This window comes from Nannobrachium achirus (assembly GCF_963921795.1).
Source record: "Nannobrachium achirus genome assembly, chromosome: 19".
NCBI lineage: Eukaryota > Metazoa > Chordata > Actinopteri > Myctophiformes > Myctophidae > Nannobrachium > Nannobrachium achirus.
This window is the reverse complement of record NC_137826.1, coordinates 43,802,150-43,823,231: the sequence shown is the minus strand read 5'-3', so window position 1 is coordinate 43,823,231 and position 21,082 is coordinate 43,802,150. Positions and strand designations below refer to the sequence as shown.

The 21,082-nt window shown below is 42.1% G+C and overlaps 1 protein-coding gene across 1 annotated transcript in view; it reads right to left on the bottom strand.

The window, feature by feature from the left end:
- Positions 1-21,082, bottom strand: part of stk32a (serine/threonine kinase 32A) — a gene marked incomplete at both ends in the record, with an annotated part of 196,378 nt that overhangs the window by 23,753 nt on the left and 151,543 nt on the right. Inside the window, one exon of the mRNA XM_080749165.1 lies at positions 19,191-19,319. Coding sequence (XP_080605291.1) covers positions 19,191-19,319 — 129 coding nt within the window. The remainder of the gene's footprint in view (positions 1-19,190; positions 19,320-21,082) is intronic.

Sequence of the window (21,082 nt, the reverse complement as noted above, 5' to 3'; positions counted from 1 at the left end):
TGTACGCGGAATCAAGAATTGTTCTCCGCAGAATTCCGCAGAATCAGGATTGTTCTCCGCGGAATCATGACTTTTTCTCCACGGATTCCTGGGGGGACTAGAATAGGAATGTACCCAATCCTTTGTTTTTTTTTGTCACATTATATGTAACCTCGCGACGCGTCACCCAAGCCCGCAGACACCAGGGGAGGCCTGAAGCCAAATTGACATGGTGGCCGTTTGAGGTACTGCAGCTTTTTAACGGTTGGGGCCAGAAACATGAACGCGCATCTAGGCTTCTTTGTATTGACACAAAGATCGGTGTGAGGGTCCCAGAGGTAAAGATCATATCAAACTGGGGGTGATCCCTTGAAAAAAAAAAAAAAAAGTAGAATCACTGATTGACTAGATTGTCTCCCCAAGCCTTCATCTCTTCTCTCCCTCCACCAACTCCCTTTGGTGTTCTCAGGTTAGTCAACATGAAATTGCTTCAGCCTGTCAAATGCTTGTTTTTTAGTTTTTGTTTCTTCTGGCATTTTATGCTGTTATTTCATTTGATAGTTGGTGTAGAGAACGAAACGAACCGAGGACTGTCTCTTTTTGTTTTGTCTTTTTCTTCTCTTTAGTGTATCCGTCCTAACAATCCAAGAAGTTGGAAGCCATGAGCAGATCTATTGCAACCTCCTTGGTGATATCAAACTCAGGAGCGTCCGGGGCGTCCCCGACCTGGTTGCTGTAGCGCTCCTTGTAGGCGAAGAAGTTGCAGATCAGGACCAGGATGTGGGAGGAGATCTCCTTGAGGGACACCTCGTTGACCTCGTCGTCCCCCAACTCGCCTGGCCCGCTCATCATGGCCAGGATGGTCTTGGAGTATTTCAGGGCGAGCGCCTTCTTCACGATGAACACGTGGCCATCGGCAGAGATCAACCTCACGTACATGGCTTCTGGTCCCTCACAGCCGCTGTTGGGATTCAGATTCTCTGCTACTGCAACTTCCATTTTATTTGAGCTGGTTCGTCCGTTGATGTCAACTAGGCAAGAAAGAGATTGTTCTTCTTATCGCACTGAAAGCTGTGAGGTTGGGCGTCTGTTATATACCGAATATTTGTGATGTGTCGTGATGTCACATGATTACATCACAGCTTCATGTGTCATCGATGATGAACTTATGATGTATGGCTCCTTATTTAGGCATGGTTTTAGCACGATCCCACAGCCTTTGACTTTCAGTGGACGTCACAAACATAACATGCCCATATATGGAGACTTGCGATGCGCCAAGTGGTCAGCAGCAGATCTCCGCAGATGGCAACACGTTGTGAGCTTGCAGATGGGCTTTTTTTCAAATAGCTTAATAAATAGAATCAGAAATTCCCCACTCCTTGGGGTCTTTTTTGTCACCTTATATGTAACCTGTAACCTGTGTCAGACTTTCCACCTCAGAGGAAAGCCTGGTATTGCTTTTAAACGGGCCGTGAGATCCGGTCTAGGCGTGGACTAAAACGGAAGAACGGCCGCCTGATGAGTGCAAAAAACTACAACATGACGTAACATTATTTTTTAAGTGGTGAAAGCCGCTTCCAAGGAGTGGCTTTGTGTGTCCCCCATGTCCATATATGGTCATTTCAGTCCAGAATGAACCGGTTTTATCTGTCTGTAAATGTGTGTCCCCCATGTCCATATATGGTCATTTCGGTCCAGAAAGAACCGGTTTTATCTGTCCGTAAATGTGTGTCCCCTCATGTCCATATATGGCCATTTCAGTCCAGAATGAACAGGTTTTATCTGTCCGTAAATGTGTGTCCCATGTGTGTCCCCCCATGTCCATATATGGTCATTTCAGTCCAGAATGAACAGGTTTTATCTGTCCCGTACGTCCAGAATATGTGTGTAGTGTCCGTCCCGGTCTGATGATTGGATGATAAAAAATGTCCAATGAGACCATACTTTGAGGATTGGTCAAGCTTCACATGACAATTCGGCCCTCCAGATAAAATCATTCATTCATTCAGAATTCAGAATTCTTAAGCTCTAGAACACATAGAATAAAGGTTTACCGCTTCACTTCGAACCAAGGTTTGATTTTTAATAATGCAAATCAATTAGTTAATTCTCACTAGTCACAAAAATGTACTTGAGTACAAAAGTATTGGCTTCAAAATGTACTTAAAGTACTTAAAGTAAAAGTACTCGTATGCAGAATGTCCCATTTAAAAATCTTTGTAGATCGGCTATTTTCAAATGGCCGAAATGTACTGTATAGGGCTGAAATGGTTAATGATGTTTTGTAATAATAATCTAAATCTACAACGTAACTCAATTGTAAAAGTACAACATTTGGATCCGAGATGTAGTGGAGTAGGAGTACTGGAAATTGGAAACACAAGTAAAGTACAAATACCTCAAAATTTTACTTAATTGTACAGCACTTAAGTACATTTACTTAGTTACTTTACACCAATGCATGGCTCCCTGTGTCAGGATGTTGCGCTAGTAGGTCTATAATTACCCATGGCCCACCTGGGCGTATGTCGTTTGGAGAATTGCCAACGCTGAGGAAGGTCGACATGACCGAAATGGTCACTCTAAAACAGGAAATGACCTGAGAAACTTTTGGGTGAAAAGATTTCCCAAAGCTCTACCCACAAGACCACTTAACACAGCAGCCGTGCAATTCAAACCGGACAAGCATCTGCGTAATTTTAGACTTTGTGCCGTGCTGCGATCGCGCTGATGTGACATGAATTCAAGAATGGAATCCATAACACGTACATTGTCTCTACTAGTCTGCTGTAGATCTTGAACCAGTGATCATTGGCCATCGGGCAAACTGTTGGACCAGTCTTGTCTGTGTAGGTTTGTAGAAGGTTTTGTGGTGTGTTTCTTTTTCCACTGGTTTGTTCCTCTCATAATAATTACTTATTATAAAACAAATTATTATTTTTATAGCTTTAAGAAAAGGTGGCCAGATTCCTAATGAAAATCCCCTTTCCTGTTTTTTGAGCGGCGCTAATCACTCATACGTCTGGCTTTGTGTGTATGTCTGAGCATGGAACTCCATGTATAGACATAATAACTGACTGAATATAATAACTGAATATAACTGACAGTCACAGACAGAACGACCCATACAAGGAGATATGCACGTGTGTCGTGTGTGATACCATTAAGTGACTTGGATTACAACATAATCATCAGGTATTATGATTATACTTGGAGAAAGATTTATTACCTTGTTGTCAGGTGGGTTCTGACCCAGCTGAAGTTAGCCACACCCATATAGATGTTGTTGGATGGTGAAAAGGAGAGGGGATGATTTTATGATGTCATTATATCGGTCTATTCCAATTGGGCCTTTTGACTCAAATGCTTCCAGATTTCAGGAGGTAACCAAAAATACACAGGGAAGGCATAATTGCATATTATACGGCACCACCTCAAAGTGACAAATGTGCACCACAGGAGGCTGGTGAGGGCAGGTCACAGAATATCATGGGACACCAAATGCAGTGTAACAATGCTGGCCACCACTATCTGAAAACATTGTCTGAACCAAACTACTAGTTGGTGACCTTGCTATGCCAGAAAACTGTAGGCCTACATAAATTGGGATAGAAAAAGAGAGATGGCATGGGGCTTGTTTAGACCCACCTAAAAAAAGTAACAACCATCATTTCAGCTCAGAAAGCTGCTCCCAGTCAGGCAGTCACAAGGCTAACATTACAGCTAATGTTAGCATGGCTAGCTGGGGACTTTTGTATTGCACTGAGGACGTTTAACTGTGGCAGGAGGAGAGAGAGAGACCCTGTCACCCCTCACTAAACACTAAACTGAAAACAATGAAGAACTATTTGAACTCCATAGAGGCTCTATTTGAGTGTGAACTGGCCAAACAGATGGATTTTAAGGACATTATAAAGGACTTGAACCCAGAGAGACTTGAAAGACAGCTGTATAAAAGGAAAAAGATGAAGACAGAAGGTAAGAAATAGCATTTTCTTCAAATTATGGAGTATCAGATCTGTGTTGACCTTTCTGCTCTTCGCTGTCTGTCTGTGTGTGTGTGTGTGTGTGTGTGCGTGCGTGTGTGACTGTGAGTGTATGCCTACAGCTAGCCGCAAATTGCAACACTAGATTTTTTTATACTCGGATGAATCTAGGGTTGCAATACCACCCATAGGGATTCAATGCATGAAAACAGTTTTTTGCTAACTGATTGTATTAAACGACTTCAAACTCACCAATATTGTGGCTCTATGGAAAGCTTGGAATTTACTCTTGCTAACTGCAAAGTGTTAATTGTTATGATTTTATTTTCTGTCAAGAAATTCAGTTCGGGTGATTATTTTTTCTAAGTGCTGGAGTTTGGAAGCGCTCGTGGGAAGTCACTCAGCAGTCCTGTGTACCAGCTGGTTCTGTCACATAGCCTAATGCAGGAGGCAGCGGGACGTGGTGTTATAGAAGACGAGCGCTTCCTAAGTTCAAGACTTAGAAAAAAAAACATGGCTGCTCGGATTTTATTAACAGAAAATAAATCATAACAATTCTTCGGTGGATTTTTCAGAAACAAACACTTTGCAGTTAGCAAGAGTAAATTCCAAGCTTTCCATAGAGCCACAATATTGGTGAGTTTGAAGTCGTTTAATACAATCAGTTAGCAAAAAACTGTTTTCATGCATTGAATCCCTATGGGTGGTATTGCAACCCTAGATTCATCCGAGTATAAAAAAATCTAGTGTTGCAATTTGCGGCTAGCCTACAGCAGCAGTTCTCAAACCTTTTTGGCTCAGGGCACCCCTGTAAATACATGTTTCATCCTAGGCACCTAGCCGCAAATTGCAACACTAGATTTTTTTATACTCGGATGAATCTAGGGTTGCAATACCTCCCATAGGGATCCAATGCATGAAAACAGTTTTTTGCTATCTGATTGTATTAAACGACTTCAAACTCACCAATATTGTGGCTCTATGGAAAGCTTGGAATTTACTCTTGCTATCTGCAAAGTGTTTGTTTCTGAAGATTCCACCGTGGAATTGTTATGATTTATTTTCTGTCAATAAAATCCGAGCAGCCATGTTTTTTTTCTAAGTCTTGAATTTAGGAAGCGCTCGTCTTCTATAACACCACGTCCCACTGCCTCCTGCATTAGGCTATGTGACAGAACCAGCTGGTACACAGGACTGCTGAGTGACTTCCCACGAGCGCTTCCAAACTCCAGCACTTAGAACAAATAATCACCCGAACTGAATTTCTTGACAGAAAATAAAATCATAACAATTCCACGGTGGATTTTTCAGAAACAAACACTTTGCAGATAGCAAGAGTAAATTCCAAGCTTTCCATAGAGCCACAATATTTGTGAGTTTGAAGTCGTTTAATACAATCAGATAGCAAAAAACTGTTTTCATGCATTGGATCCCTATGGGAGGTATTGCAACCCTAGATTCATCCGAGTATAAAAAAATCTAGTGTTGCAATTTGCGGCTACTAGGCACCCCTGCATCACATTGTTACTTTGCAGAACCTTTCATTTATGTCACAATACGATACGTAAATGTGTAAATATTTCCGTCTAAGACAGATGTCACAAGGAAAACATCCGTTTCCATTATAGGACAGATTGAAAATGATTTTAAACATAACTTTTTACAAGTTGTGGGCTTGTAGACCAGATTGTATTTATTTATTTTTGGCAAAGAGACTTTGGTGTAGATCGAACAATAACGCACCAATACAGTCTAACTCATGTCCGTTTTATTAAGTATAGAGGGTCTATGGGGTTAAACTGATTAATTCCAAATTATCAAAGTATTCTGGCGGCACCCACTTTGAGAAACCCAGGCCTACACTGAGTAAGACACTCTCAGGTTACATGTATGTTTATGTATAGTAGGACGTGTATGCAAATGCATTGATATGAGTAAAGCAGATTTCATTCAAGGGCCCAGCCTAGCCGCAAATTGCAACACTAGATTTGTTTATACTCGGATGCAATACCTCCCATAGGCAGCCAATGCATCAAAACAGTTAAACGTCATCAAACTCACCAATATTGGGGTTGTATGGAAAGCTTGGAGTATCCTCTTTCTATCTGCAAAGTGTTTGTTTCATAAAAACCCACCGTAGACTTGTTAGGAGCTACTTTCTATCAAGAAACTGGCTTCAGGTGATTATTTTTTCTAAGTGCTGGAGTTTGGAAGCGCTTGTGGGAAGTCACTCAGCGGTCCTGTGTACCACCTGGTTCTAAATGTCACATAATGCAGGAGGCAGCGGGACGCTGCGTAAATAGAAGACGAGCGCTTCCGAAGTTCAACACTTAGAAAATAATGTCTGCTCGGATTTCTTGACAGAAAATAAATCATAACAATTCTACGGTGGATTTTTCTGAAACAAACACTTTGCAGATAGCAAGAGTAAATTCCAAGCTTTCCATAGAGCCACAATATTGGTGAGTTTGAAGTTTTTTAATACAATCAGATAGCAAAAAACTGTTTTGATGCATTGGATCCCTATGGGAGGTATTAGCCGCAAATTGCAACACTAGATTTTTTTATACTCGGATGAATCTAGGGTTGCAATACCTCCCATAGGGATCCAATGCATGAAAACAGTTTTTTGCTATCTGATTGTATTAAACGACTTCAAACTCACAAATATTGTGGCTCTATGGAAAGCTTGGAATTTACTCTTGCTATCTGCAAAGTGTTTGTTTCTGAAAAATCCACCGTGGAATTGTTATGATTTTATTTTCTGTCAAGAAATTCAGTTCGGGTGATTATTTGTTCTAAGTGCTGGAGTTTGGAAGCGCTCGTGGGAAGTCACTCAGCAGTCCTGTGTACCAGCTGGTTCTGTCACATAGCCTAATGCAGGAGGCAGTGGGACGTGGTGTTATAGAAGACGAGCGCTTCCTAAATTCAAGACTTAGAAAAAAAACATGGCTGCTCGGATTTTATTGACAGAAAATAAATCATAACAATTCCACGGTGGAATCTTCAGAAACAAACACTTTGCAGATAGCAAGAGTAAATTCCAAGCTTTCCATAGAGCCACAATATTGGTGAGTTTGAAGTCGTTTAATACAATCAGATAGCAAAAAACTGTTTTCATGCATTGGATCCCTATGGGAGGTATTGCAACCCTAGATTCATCCGAGTATAAAAAAATCTAGTGTTGCAATTTGCGGCTAGGGAGGTATTGCAACCCTAGATTCATCCGAGTATAAAAAAATCTAGTGTTGCAATTTGCGGCTAGGCCCAGCCTAGACCCTGACTATTAATTGAAGCCACAAGTTGTTATTTCTGATTTTACTTGATTTGATAGGCAGACTGTGTTATTATTATGATGCAGTCTAGTCGAGTCTGAGCTTTTTTATGTTGCACTCTACGCTGGAATGAAAACATAATAATAAAAATAACATTTGGGTACAAATAAAGTTGAAGTTGATAACAACCTTGACTGTCAGCTGTGAGAGAGAGGCTGCATGCACCACTAAGCATAGAGAGCAGTACTGTTAACATTGTTAATTAATGAATCGATGCTGTAATGTAGAATACTGTGACCACAGTCTGTGATGAGCTCAAGGGATCAAAAACATTATGTGAGCCAATTTTCAGAAGGGCTGTTGTCCAGGGACGTGCAGAGAATGTTAGAGAGGCAGGGGCTGAAATTTCGTTTCACTTTGTGTGTGTCAGCCATACATTTGCCAAATAAATAGAACGGCCCATACAAGGAGATATGAACGTGTATATATAGATTTAAACTGCCCCGACGAGCTAGTTAGACCAGAGAGTCAGTGGCCATCGACTGGACAGGGCTTTTTGGTGAAAATATCGAAAATAGCAGACCTCCAAGCTCTCAACGCGTCACGCTGCGACGCGTTGTGAGCTTGGAGGTCGGCTATTTTCGATGCTTGATTTCTACACACAGAGAGAGAGGACAATTCTTTCAACATAAGATGCTGCATTCAAAGTTCAGGAAAGTTTTGGACAAGACAATTCTCTTGAATGCTGCCTTCAAATGTGGCATGGAAAGAGGGCATTTGCATTTCTTTCACCATAGTAAAAACTGCTTTCAGGGCTCCGTAGGAGAGGGCACTTTTTACAGACGGCCAAAAGGGGGCAGGGGCCCTCTTTGATGTCTATGTGTGCACGTGCCGCTGTCTACCATATACAATAGTTAACTACAGAGGATTAAATATATTATTTAACTGATGATTAATTTAAATGAGGGGATATGGGGATATATTCGACAATCGTATAACATTTAAGTGACAATTTAAGGACTTTAATACTACAAAACAAAAAGACCATTACTGCATCAAAAGTAATCGACAAACTATACACTGCATGATCAAGTTGTCAAATTATATAAGAAAGATACTTTGAAAATAGCTGATCTACAACGCCTCATGTTAGATCGGCTATTTTCACAATATTTATCTATTGAACCAAGTCAAACTAAATGTAATGCCTGAACTCCTACAATTCCAAGTGCTGGTCAGGTTGGGTCCCCAGCTCAAATATGATTAATTTGGGGGATCGCGGTCTGAAAAGTTTGAGAAGTACTGTTCTAGAGATACCTCTTTTTGGGGCCTTGTACTGGTGTGTCTGTCTACCCCTAGTCCTATACTCTAGCGAAGTCAGTTACATACAGAGTTTAATTTGTCAAAATGTAATTCATGCTGGGAAAGCAAAATGAGCATGTGTTCACAGCATCTGTGAAGAAAAGTGTTCCATTTGTAATCATGATGTGAAATCATCAGTGGCTCGGCAGTTTAATAGTAATAACCACAGCTTGAGTCTACTACATTATACATCAAGAATCACGACTCACTCAAGAGGGTGTATTTGTCACAACTTACACTGGTACAAGCTGCAAGTACTGTTTGTGAGGCCTGCACAAATACTGTGCAGAAACAATGGCGATTATAAAGCAAAGAAATATGTAAGCAATTTACCCCGAGTGAGAGGACATTATGCTCTCATAATGTCCGCAGTGAGGTTGTTATCGGACGAGGCGCAGCCGAGTCCGATAACAACCTCACTCAGGACATTATGAGAGCATAATGTCCGACCCCGAGTGGTAAATAGCTTTTCTACCACTTTTTCCCGTATACATGAAAGAAAACACATAGTTGTAACTTGCAAGGATCTTAAGTTACAATCATTATTGCCTATAAAACTTCCGCGAGACAGCAGATAGTTCCACAAACAACATCTTCTACTCACCAACAGATGGCGCCAACTCCATACTAATCCATGCGTCTAGCTTACAGCTAAGCTAACGTCAGTTAGAAGTACCGTTCCGGCCGTAAATAGAGGCTGTTCGCTTCCAGAAAGGCATAGGTTCAGAGAAAAGGGGCTTTAAAGTTGGCGGATTGCATTGGATCCAAATAAATCGGCGACTATAGCATGCACGTTAGTAAACATAGGACCGTTGCCACCGTCATTTGTTGGTTGGGGGAAGTCCCCGGATGTACACTGAGGCGCATTGATCTCGGACACACAACTTTGCGGCAGTTGTCCTCTGATAACCTCCGGAATTTAGCCAATCAGAATCCAGTATTTGAACACGTGACTCGAAAAAGTGGTAGAAACCTATATCTATAATTTCCGCATCTGTTCTTTGGAGAATTGCTAATGATGCGCACAAATCTTGCCTGAAGCATCCGTGTGGCTTTACAGTTTCAATATGGAACGCTATCCTTGCCCGTTTAATGACTGCTAGAAGCTCGGCCGCCTGGAGCGTCTAGTCAGGAACCGGACTACTCGGGAACGAGTAAATAGGGAATGAATGCGCGTGTCTGTCTGTGTTTTCCCGGTCTTGGGATTTTCGTAGGCTATACGGTACGTGTTGACAATTCTCCACCTCTGTCTCGTCTCTCTTTGTCTCTCTCTGATGGTTTTAAAGGAGAGTTCAGATGTTAATTGCTGCTTCTATTAGATTAAACTTTCCATTCATTTTGATGAACCTAGAGGGAGTGCTGAGCTGGATGGAAGCCCAAGAGGGACACACACTTCCAAATGTCCTTCCAGGACACAGGCTTAAGAAGCACAGCAGCTCGATTAGAGCCCGATTGGTATATCAGTTTGGCCGATATTTGGGTAATTATTTGACATTTTTGATTACATTGGTGTAGTTTTGTGCTAACAGAACAGGCTGACACTTTGCCCTGCATTTGGAGTAATACCGTCCGGTACGTCATACTGTAGATGCGTCATAGATGACTAACGTAATTTGCCTAAATATGGAGTTCCATGCGGCCTGGCCAGGTAGATTGATTTGTTTTATTTATCTACTGACCAATCACACTTTTTGAGCGGTGCTAACCGCTCCTACATCCGGCTTTGTGTGTATGAGCACGGCTTTGTCTGTATGAGCACCGAACTCCATGTATGGAGATAACTAACGTCACGGACAGAACAGCCCATACAAGGAGATGTGTATTGTGTTTGATGCCATCTTGAGTGCCCATGAGAAAGTGACAAGGGAACATAGCTGGGGAGAATCTGGTAAAGTTTGTGCACTTGGTGCAAAGTTTTTGATTTTTGGTATGGTGTTAGGTATGGGTATAAGGTTTTCAAAAACCATCGCAAACAAGTTGGGCTCGCCCCCTATTGGTCTGTTTGCAATGAATCAAATATTAGATTGGTCAGTATATTGTAGACCACTGAAAACCTTATACCCATACCTAACACCATACCAAAAATCAAAAACTCTTCACCAATTGCAGATTTATTATGATTTTTTACACATTAAAACCCAGTTTATAGGCATTTTCAGCTCCCGGCAGCCATCGTGGACGCCATCTTGAAAATGGTGCCTATCCGGTAGTTTTTTTCCCCGATTTTTTAGTATGTTGTTTATCATACCCAATAGTAACAGAATCCAGCGACACGGATAATGTGAACAAAGTGGCAGACAAGCTGGAGCAGCTCTCGGTGAATGAGGACGCAGTATCAGAAACACCTATACACTTTCCAGTCTGCATTCACTGATAGTCCCAGCGTTTCGGGCAACAATCGTGCACTTTACGATATAAGCATGACATTTGGCACATAGTTAGAACATGCCATATTATGGAACATTTCTGGCTATAGGAACATCACAGATTTGTCTTGGGAGACTTGTGGGAGCCAGTATTATTTTACTCTATAGTAAAATAGAGTAAAATAATACAAAAAAGAAATATGCTTTAAGTAGCATGTGAGCGGTCAAACTAGGGTTCTTTCGGGATTCTGAATCCAATGCAAGCATTAGTTTTGCACAAAAAATATTCCTTTCCGAAAAACTTCCCTGACAAAACTGTGAAAAGTGATGACTCATCACTCAACCATAGTTTTCTGGGGGCCGTTTTTAGCCCAAGGAATGTTTTTTGTGCAAAACAAATGCTTGCATTGGATTCAGAATCATGAAAAACTAGCTGAGTGGGAGAGGGATGTGCTTTGTTCTTACAGCACGAGTACAGACGTTCCACCACATGCTCAGTGATTTAATGGAGCTAATGCTGCATTACGAGCTTGGCTGACACAGAGGAGGAGAGACGATGATACGCTACGCTACAGAAAAGACGGGCAAGATAAATGCAGTGAGAAATGGATGAATGGAGGAACAGAGAGGGGGCAGGTGAAGAGTGTGTTTGAATGTTAAAACATAATGGAGGGGATGGGGTGGGAGGGGAAAGGGAAGACGCAGAAGAGGAGAATAAGAGACTAATGGTACGAAGCGAGGAACATTCAAATGAAAAAGAGTGAGGAACGTTTACTTGGAAAGCACATTGCAATAACTTTTAATGCCCATATATGGAGATCTCTGTATCTGTCAGTCCTTATTGATTGTATGCCCATACTGTAGGATGACATCCCTGATGTCATCATACATCGGTATTATGCCCAATATGAGCATTCCCCATTTTGTGACCATATGGAGTGGGTCGTCCAGCCCTCCCTTGAGCCAATTTTGATATAGGAAAGGTAATACAAAGTTGCTTTCCACAAAACATAAAGAGAAGAGAGGAGAGGAATATCATGGCTGTCGGGCAGAAAGCTTTTTTTTTTATTATCATAAATTAAAGCCCAATTTCATACTTTGTCATATGAAAGTCTCATGCTGAAAGTACTGAAAATAGCCACACAAAAAAATCGCAGTGCAACATGTGAGTTTATGGATCTGTGTTTTGTCGGATCCATAACATTTTAGGCATTATATTAGAAAAAAGAAATTCCTAAAATATGGATGGCAGGTTGAAAGTTATGTCTGTCTGGCTATTTTAATAACCTAGAAGTTCGGTCTAATACTGAGCCTTAACATCTAGAGTTTGGTCCGCTACACGGGCGGTCCTCACACCTATGTTGCAGCGCCGCCGCTGATCCTTCTATCTGTAGGTAGGAGTTTTAGTGGCTTTTCTGGCCCTTAAAGCGAGCAAATCTCCATAATATATGTGATATTTGACACTTTGCCATTTTGGCAGGAGCTGTGACATTTGATTCTGACAAAAGTGCATGTTGATCTCCATATAGACCACGAGCATTTGCCCCGGGTGCCCTTGGGACCACGGCCCTTCAGGCCCAACCACCTATTAGGCCAAGGGTCTTCAACAGGGGGTCTGAGACCCCTAGGGGGTCCTCAGAGTTAATACAGGGGGTCCTCAAGTGGTTAAATATCTGAAAACACACATTGACATGAATCCAAAATACACTGATGATTGTGCTGTCAAACAACAAAACTACAGTATATGGAATCTATGAAAACGTTCAACTAAGGGGTCCTTGGCCTGAAAACATTGAAGATCCCTGCATTAGCATTAGGCTATTAGGTCAATGAAAACATACAAGAGCTTGCGACTACTGTAAATGATAGCTATATCGGATGCAACAAAGCTTTTTAGTTTTTTTACATCTTTCACCTGACAGTGACAAAAGTGACTAAACGAAGGCACTGTCAGGTGATTAATTGATTAATTGAAAATCAATTAATCTCCATGTATTGCTTTGAAAATGCTGCATGTACTACACCACCTCGTTCTCTGTCTCTCTCTCTGGATCGGCATCGGACCCACAAATCTGGCATTGGTCAAGCTTTACTTTAGTGATCTTGGCTCTGGTTTACTTACAGTATATCTCTTGTGACAATGTGAGTCACCACACTCATTGCTGTTGAGTGTGCCATCCATCTTGATATTGGCACCAGAATACAGATTTTTGGCATCAGGTTGATTTGATTCACCCATGAATAAGTAAGGGATAACGGCTGGCACCACGGTCGTTTGTCTGCGCCTCGGGGAGTTATCAGGCCGTCGGTATTGTTATTCCTGGGCAACGCCGCAGAGCCAGCCGTTATCCCGCTTATTAAACGGCTACTAAATAATAAAATTAATAATTTGATTCAAAACTAAAAACAAAACAAAGTATTTCCTTGTTCACCGACAGCTGAAAGTATTCCACAAGTGTTGCGCTGGGCGTCCCCCCCAGCCCAACACGGTCGCCTTGGAAAACGAGACTGACTGAGCAGGTGTTCTGAGCCTTTGATTAGACAGCGGTCTGTTATCAAGCGGAGCGCTCTGTTATCAAGGAATATCAGACCTCTGATTTCAGCGATTGACCAATCAGAATCAAGCATTCAAACAAGCCGGGTAATAATAAAGGATAATAAAGGAGGAATTCAGTCCTTGGATTATCATAGTTTTCGTTCCTGTTGACAACTCACTTCTTGACATCGGGGTGACACATTTCTGTTGCCCAAAAATGGATCTATGGGCTGGAGATAACTGTGAGGGGTTTTAATGGGCGAAATATGTGTCCCAGCGCGGCTGACGGCTAGTCATTGATTTTTTTTTAATTCATTTTCATTTGAATCAGAGGACCAACAGAATTATGTCCCGATCTCTCACATTAATTAAAAAAAGTCTTATTTACATGCAGAGTTAAGCTCTGGCGTTTAAGTGAAATGTAGCCTGATATTTATGACATGCTTTTATGGCTTTATCACATTTTAGAAAAAAAAAAAAAAAGTAATTTCAGCTGTGGTCTAATGTAGTGGCTTCCGAAATGACTGCCCCAGTGTCATGCTCAGTCACATATGAATTCCAGTAGTCATGGATTCTAATTCACTTAAGGCGCTCATGGATGACTGGACTGATTCCAAGTCAGGAGCCATCGTCTACAGCAGTGCAGAATCAGCAAAAACCCTTGGCTGCTGCGTCACTTTCTGTTCATGCTTACTTTATTTCTTTTCATATTAGACCGCCTGGGACCATTTGTCTCCATAAGAGTAAAAACATGTCTACCCTGGAGACGGCCATCATTACTTCATTATAACGAGAGACTGTCACTTCAGCCGTAACGGTCCCTTTTTACATTATAGCCAAGAAGATGACAGATGTTGTGTGATATCGCCGAGACACACACGCACGCGCGCGCATGTGCGCGCGCACACACACACACACACACACACACACACACACACACACACACACACATACACACAGCTGTCTGCCACCATAAAACACTACACAATTTGGGCCAGCTCCTGCTTATCATAACTGGCTGGCACAGACCACAACCCGGACCACACAAACAGCGTCAGTTTTATGGGAAAAGACCATCATTTGTTCGTGGTATGTGCTGCAGATTTGGAGAGGCCTCTAGAGTTTGAAACAATGACTGATGTACTTAGTAACGGCCCAGACCCATCGACTGGGAGCCAGGTGGCGCATTTCAGTCGATAAGGCTCTGTGATTAGCCAATAATGTCTCTCTCTCTCTCTCTCTCTCTCTCTCTCTCTCTCTCTCTCTCTCTCTCTCCTGAGAAAACAGATTCACGGTAAGGCTTCTGCTCTTGGGTAAACATGTCGAAAAGCCGACTACAGACCACTGTAACTCAGATAAGTATGCTTGCAGCTCCACAGTGGTGCACGGAAATAGATTGAATGTTTATGGGAGCGAAGGAAAGACCGGAGAAATACATGGTGGATGGAGATAGGACTTTGATAGGGAGAGGATGGATGTGAATGAATTTAGCTCTCTGGCGCATTTTAAAACTTGCTCGCTCGTGCTCGTATTCAAAACGTTGTATTCTTATTCTTATAGGCCTACTCTTATTAAGAATAAAAGGTAAAAAAACAGGTGATTATTCTTATTTATTTTTTGCACGTGAGAGTGGTGGAGCCTGAAAAGGTCTGAAACCTTGACCCACCCACCCGCTTGCGGGCGGGTTGGCGGGCGGGTGGGGGCACCAGGTTGGCCCGCGCATCACTACACCAAACGCTATTATGCTATTAGTAATGCTATTTTTTGTTCATGTATGTACAGTATATTGGTGGATGTGCAGTAGCATTGATGCCGAGGTTGGCAAATCTCCCGGTTCGGAAAGGGTCCGAGAGTCAGGACATCTAGAGGAGTTCAGAGTAAAAGCTCTGGTTCTGCCCTTTCCGAACCTTGGAAAGACAATGACAATTTGTAGTACAATAGGCCTATATCACCTTCTGTTTCCGAAGAAAACTTTGAGGGTCGGAAGGAGTATGGACCGTGCTTAATGCCCACTAACGCACTCTCAGTGGAATCACTACTGATGTTATCCCAGCTAAGCCCTTCCATTAACATAGCGAGTACTGTGCGTATGTGCGTGTGTCATTTTACTTTACCGAGGGATCAATTAACCTTGTTTTCCTCTCCACTGCGAGTTAACACCCATGGGACCACAGCTGATTTATGTAGACCGAGCGAAAGACTGAATGACCTGGGGGGTATTCCATCACAGCAGATAAAGGAGAATCCTGGCTTATTTTAAAAAAAGTCTCAGCCAGGCTAATTTAAGTGAGAAGTCTGTTCCATCGCTGTGGCTTATTGGATTCCCTGCTCAGTAACCAAGGTTAACTCATACCGTTGAACCGTCTTTGTTTAGCAATATTTCAAATGATTTTCAACAGGCAGAAAAGTAGTAGATAATGGCTTGTACATATTGCTCCCGAGCACCTTGGGGAAGGATGTCTGATGAGGTTGCACCGCCTATTCCCTCTATTATGGTGCTTCTCCACTGCATAGTAACAGTTCAACTCAACTCCACTTGCTTTTGGTACTCGGGCTGCTAATGTAGCTCAATGTGGCTGGTCAATATACTGTAGCGCTGCCGCATCAAACTGTCGTAACTTGCAAAGTAACAAAACTGCTTTAACTGCAGAATGAACCAACCGTTTCAACTGCTATGCCCAGTTTAAAGCCCCGTATACTCTGTTGGCCCGGGGGAATGCGTGACTTTGGGACGATTCGTACAGTTCCATATGGAGAGTTTATTGTCCGTTGAAAAAAGGTGTCTTTTGACGATCAAACACAATCTGGGAGTAGAATCCGAGATAAATCCACTGTTCTGAATTCTCTACCATTGATCTGAATGGAAAACCGGATGTCCGGGTGGCCTCATCTCCCGAAGGATCATGGGAAATTGAGTTCCTGCATTACTGATGGCCATCTGATATTAAACAATGAAAACAATGAAGATTGACGCGTTATAAATGAAGTGCGTTTAATGTCCAGTAATGACGCCGATCACTGTACATTATCCAACTTATAACGTGGCAGTTAATTAAAACAATTGAACCTTTGTCCCGCCCCTCTTCACACCCATTGGTTGCTGTGTCATTTCTCTCCATCCACTACCATTGAAATTCAGTTGCTTCTTATTGTTATTTTGTGTATTCAATTCTCATTTTAAACTTGGTTTCAGTAAAAAAGGAGCCTCTCAGGTGCAGTATAGTGACTGGGCATGTTTTTAAATGTTTTTATTTCTCCAAAAATGATGTTTTAGCTAATTCAACATAAAAAAGTGGAACCAGGGTGGAACAAGGCAGAAAGAGCCTGCTGGTTGATCAGTCAACTCATTTGACACTTTATCGAGTCAATGGCGGCTAAAGTGTGCCGCTTTGCAGCATTATTTTTGGCAATCGGCTGTTCTGGGCGACTACATGTACTGTGTGAATGCACACAATGCAGGATTGCTCAAGCCAGTTTGAGTTCACGTTGACAAGACACGACCGAATCAAAACAGGCCTTTTCAGTAAAGCACAGAATACATTAGCAACGGTGATGGAACAACAACCCCCTGAAAAAGCAGCCTGCTGATTGCGTTTTCTCGTGATCCCCCAGACAAACCGTACTGCAGGCACGGTGGCCATTTATTTTGATGTCACTGAGACCTGATGGGGCACTAAAACCTGTCCAAGCCTTCTTTTTTATAGCACCCTAAAAGCTGTTAAAGGGCAAACTAAGAAGCAACTTGTCACCTGTAGCAGGACCGAATGCAACCACGGCCCAACCTGTCTTTGATGAGTAATGATGGTCACTAAATGGGTGAGGCACTAAAGAGAGGCAGGTGCGTGAGTGCGTGCGTGCGTGCGTGCGTGCGTGCGTGCGTGCGTGCGTGCGTGCGTGCGTGCGTGCGTGCGTGCGAGCGCTGAAAGATGTCAAACTAACCAGAAAGCAACAAACTTCAACTGTGTTGAATATTTCAACCGCATGATGTTTCCATGACATTGACAGGTGAATCCTGGTGAAATTTACCATCATATGACGTTGATAAACTGTTTCAGCCACAAAGAGGTTATGTATTGTAGGATGACGGGGAACAGAAAGTTAAAAAGGCAAGTTTCAATAATATAAGTAAGCATCAGTTGAGCGTGTACAACTGAAATCAACTGCATTTCTAAACCAATGCTATTTTACAACATGAGTTCATAAGGTACCATGTCTACCCTGTATTATACAGGCTGTATACACAATACAAATCCACATACCACAGAGTTAAATGAACACTCTGGATTGTAATGTGTATTTAAATTAACTGCGTAGACTAGACCAGTGGTCCTCAACCTTTTCAGGCCGTGAACCCCCAAAATAAATATATTTTAACTGGGGATCCCCCACCCTACGAGCACTAAGAGTTGAGGCATTTAATTTTGTATAACACGATTCTATTGTGAAAATAGCAGATCTACATGCTCACAATGCCACGCGTTGCGAGGTGTTGTGAGCATGTAGATCGGCTATTTTCACAATTTCTGCCTCTAATATTTGACAGTTTGGCCAGTGTATCATTTGTCATTTTAGAGGTATTAAAAAGTCCTTAAATTGTCACTTTAGAAATGTGCAGATACCCCTCTATACACTTAAACTTTATGTTGGTTTGTTTACTGTAGAGTGAGAATACAGTGCTGCACATTAAGTTAATCGTCTGGGGAACCACCAAAATAATCCCGACCCACAGGTTGAGAACCACTGGACTAGACTACAAAGTAGAGCCCTGCATTGGGAGTGGGGTCCAGCGGGAGCCCATGCAAATCTTGCAGGAGGGGGGGGGGACTGTTTTTTAAATGCCCTGGAATGGACATAAAACACAACAACAACGACAACCCTAGGAGTCCCGCTAAATCCCGAACCGCCCAGCAATAAACCGGATATATGGGGTATACCTGAAGCAATGTGTGGTCGTGATTTTCTTGAACACATTTATCTTAGGGCTAAATGCAGAGGAGAAGCGTAATTTTGAAACATTGTTCCCAGACAAGTATGGGCATAATGCATCTATTTAATAACCTACTGGCAAGCAGCCAAAGTCCAGACAAGCCCACTGTGTCTCTGTCCGTGGTGCTGTAATGGCCATATCTCTCTCTCTCCCTCCCTCTCTCTCTCCCTCTCCCAATCTCTCACTCTCACGCACAGTCTATCCCTCTGTTTGTCTGTAATGTTTTTTGAGTCCCAGTGGAAATAGTACTAAATGCCACTTACATTTTTGTTTCACGCAGGAGCTGCGGTCAGAAATGAACTGCGTATAGTGGTCAGAAAGGAAACCATTTGTGGTATTAACAGAAAACAGCCCAGCTGCAGGCTCTACTAGGAAAAACCGACATGTACCGTATTTCAAAACAAGTGGCACACTGTATGGTTAATTCTCGTTTAGGAACCATGCATATGAATCCTAGTTTACGTACTACAGGTGCCAGACAGGTCATGTACGAACCTAGCCCATACCTGATGCAGAGTGAGAATACCTAACCTGATGCTGCTTAAGAGCTAGATCACAGTCTTTGTTTAAATTCTGGTCATGTGATGACAGGCATATTCTAGAAGTAAATCTGCTTTGGAAGGCAAGGCAATAGAGGTGGATTTGATAACGGAACCTCAGAAGGCAAAGGTATTCATTTCCGGGGGGAAGACTTACCTGGGGGGAGCCGTCAGAGCCCTGGTCTTTGGACTTCCTGGCCAGCCTCTTCTTCTTCTTGTGTAGTGGTTTGGTCTCCAGAATCATCTCCTCTAGCTCAAATGTAGGGTCACAGTTTAGCCTCCGCTTCTTCAGACAGACGGACAAAGAGATAGACAGACAGAGACAGACAGACAGACAACGCACACACTGGGTCAAACACGGCAGCTGCTGCACCGCACTGGCTGATGTGCTAAAAGCGAAAACATATGCAACAATATATGCAGGAAACATTTTGTCAAGCAAACTTGCTGAAATGTGTACTGTAATTTGGAAAATTGATACGGTAAATGAAGTGTGTTTATTGTCCAGAAATAACGCAGATCACTGTACATTATCCCACTTATTACGTGGCAGTTAATTAAAACAATATTATTGTATTATTTGGTTTTCATATTTATTTTTGTTAGCTTACACGTTGAACAAGCTCGGTAACAAGGTCAACAGCGGCAGAAAAGTGGTCTGTTATTTTTAGAAACGTTTTCTCCTATAAAAAGGACAGACGAGTAATTGAGTGATCAACATGGCCATGTAATATTGTAAGTGACGATACAATTTATAAGCGATGTATCCAGGCAAAATAAATGGCATGAACCCCTATCAACTCTGAAGGGAAGCTCATATGCCAGACCACCTCAAGAAAGCCTTGAGACGGGGCGGAACAAGGTTAAGAGCCAAAGAGGCGATGGCTGACTCCCCCTTCATCTCAACCACATTAATAGTATGTGTGTCTGGCCCAGGGGATGAGGGGATGAGGACTGAGGGGGGGGGAGGATAAGGACATAATTAGATTTAGAGAGACTTGTCAATTCCCCATCGATCGTCCAGTGTTTTTTCTCTGCAAGGCTGCATAGCCTGTGACTGCAGGGGGTGCATCGCTGCAAAGACTGCAGACCTTCACGGGAAATGGATCCAGTTGATTTTCACGTCTGTTCTTATGCTGAGACACATGGTGTTATCCAACAACATTGTTATACTTTAGTTGAGGTGCGTGAAGAAGGAGCGATGATCAGTGGTGGAAAAAGTAATCACATTTCTTACTTAAATACAAGCATCGATACTGCAATGTAGAAATACTCTGTTACAAGTAAAAGTCCGGAATTCAAGTAAAAGTAAAAGTACAAAAGTATTGGTCTCAAAATGTACTTAAAGTAACAAAAGTAGAAAGTACTCGTTATGCAGAATGTACTAATCGAAGTTTTCAAATGTATACAAATCTTTTGAAAATGGCAGATCTACAAGCTCACAATGTGTCGCATCGCGACACGTTGTGAGCTTGTTGATCGGCTATTTTCAAATGGCCAAAATGTACTGTATACAGGCTTGAAGTGGTTAATGTATGTTTTGTGATAATAATCCAATTCTGCAAAGTAACTATAGTGGGCCTAACTAAAGTTTTAAAATAAATGTAAAAGTACAATATTTGGATCCAAGATGTAGTGAAGTAGAAGTAAAAGGAAATATTCAAGTAAATTACAAATACCTCAACATTTTAGTTAAGTACATTACTTAAGTAAATGTATTTAGTTACTTTACACCACTGACTGAGACACATGGTGTTATCCAACAACAATGTCATAATTGAGTTGAGGAGGTGTGGCGAAGGGGCGATGATGACCGTCATTGATTTGAGTGCCTAGATTACAACACCGTTGTTGACATCCATTACAGTTTTCATGGCTCTGTTGTGAAGAATTGACCGAGCCGTTCCGTCCAGGGACGGATAATACCATGATGCTTATCGAATTGGCCGAGCCGTTCCATCCAGGGACGGATAATGCCATGATGCTTATCGTAGCACAGCCTTGTATAGTGGCACCAATAGCAATGATTATTACATCCATCGTTATCAC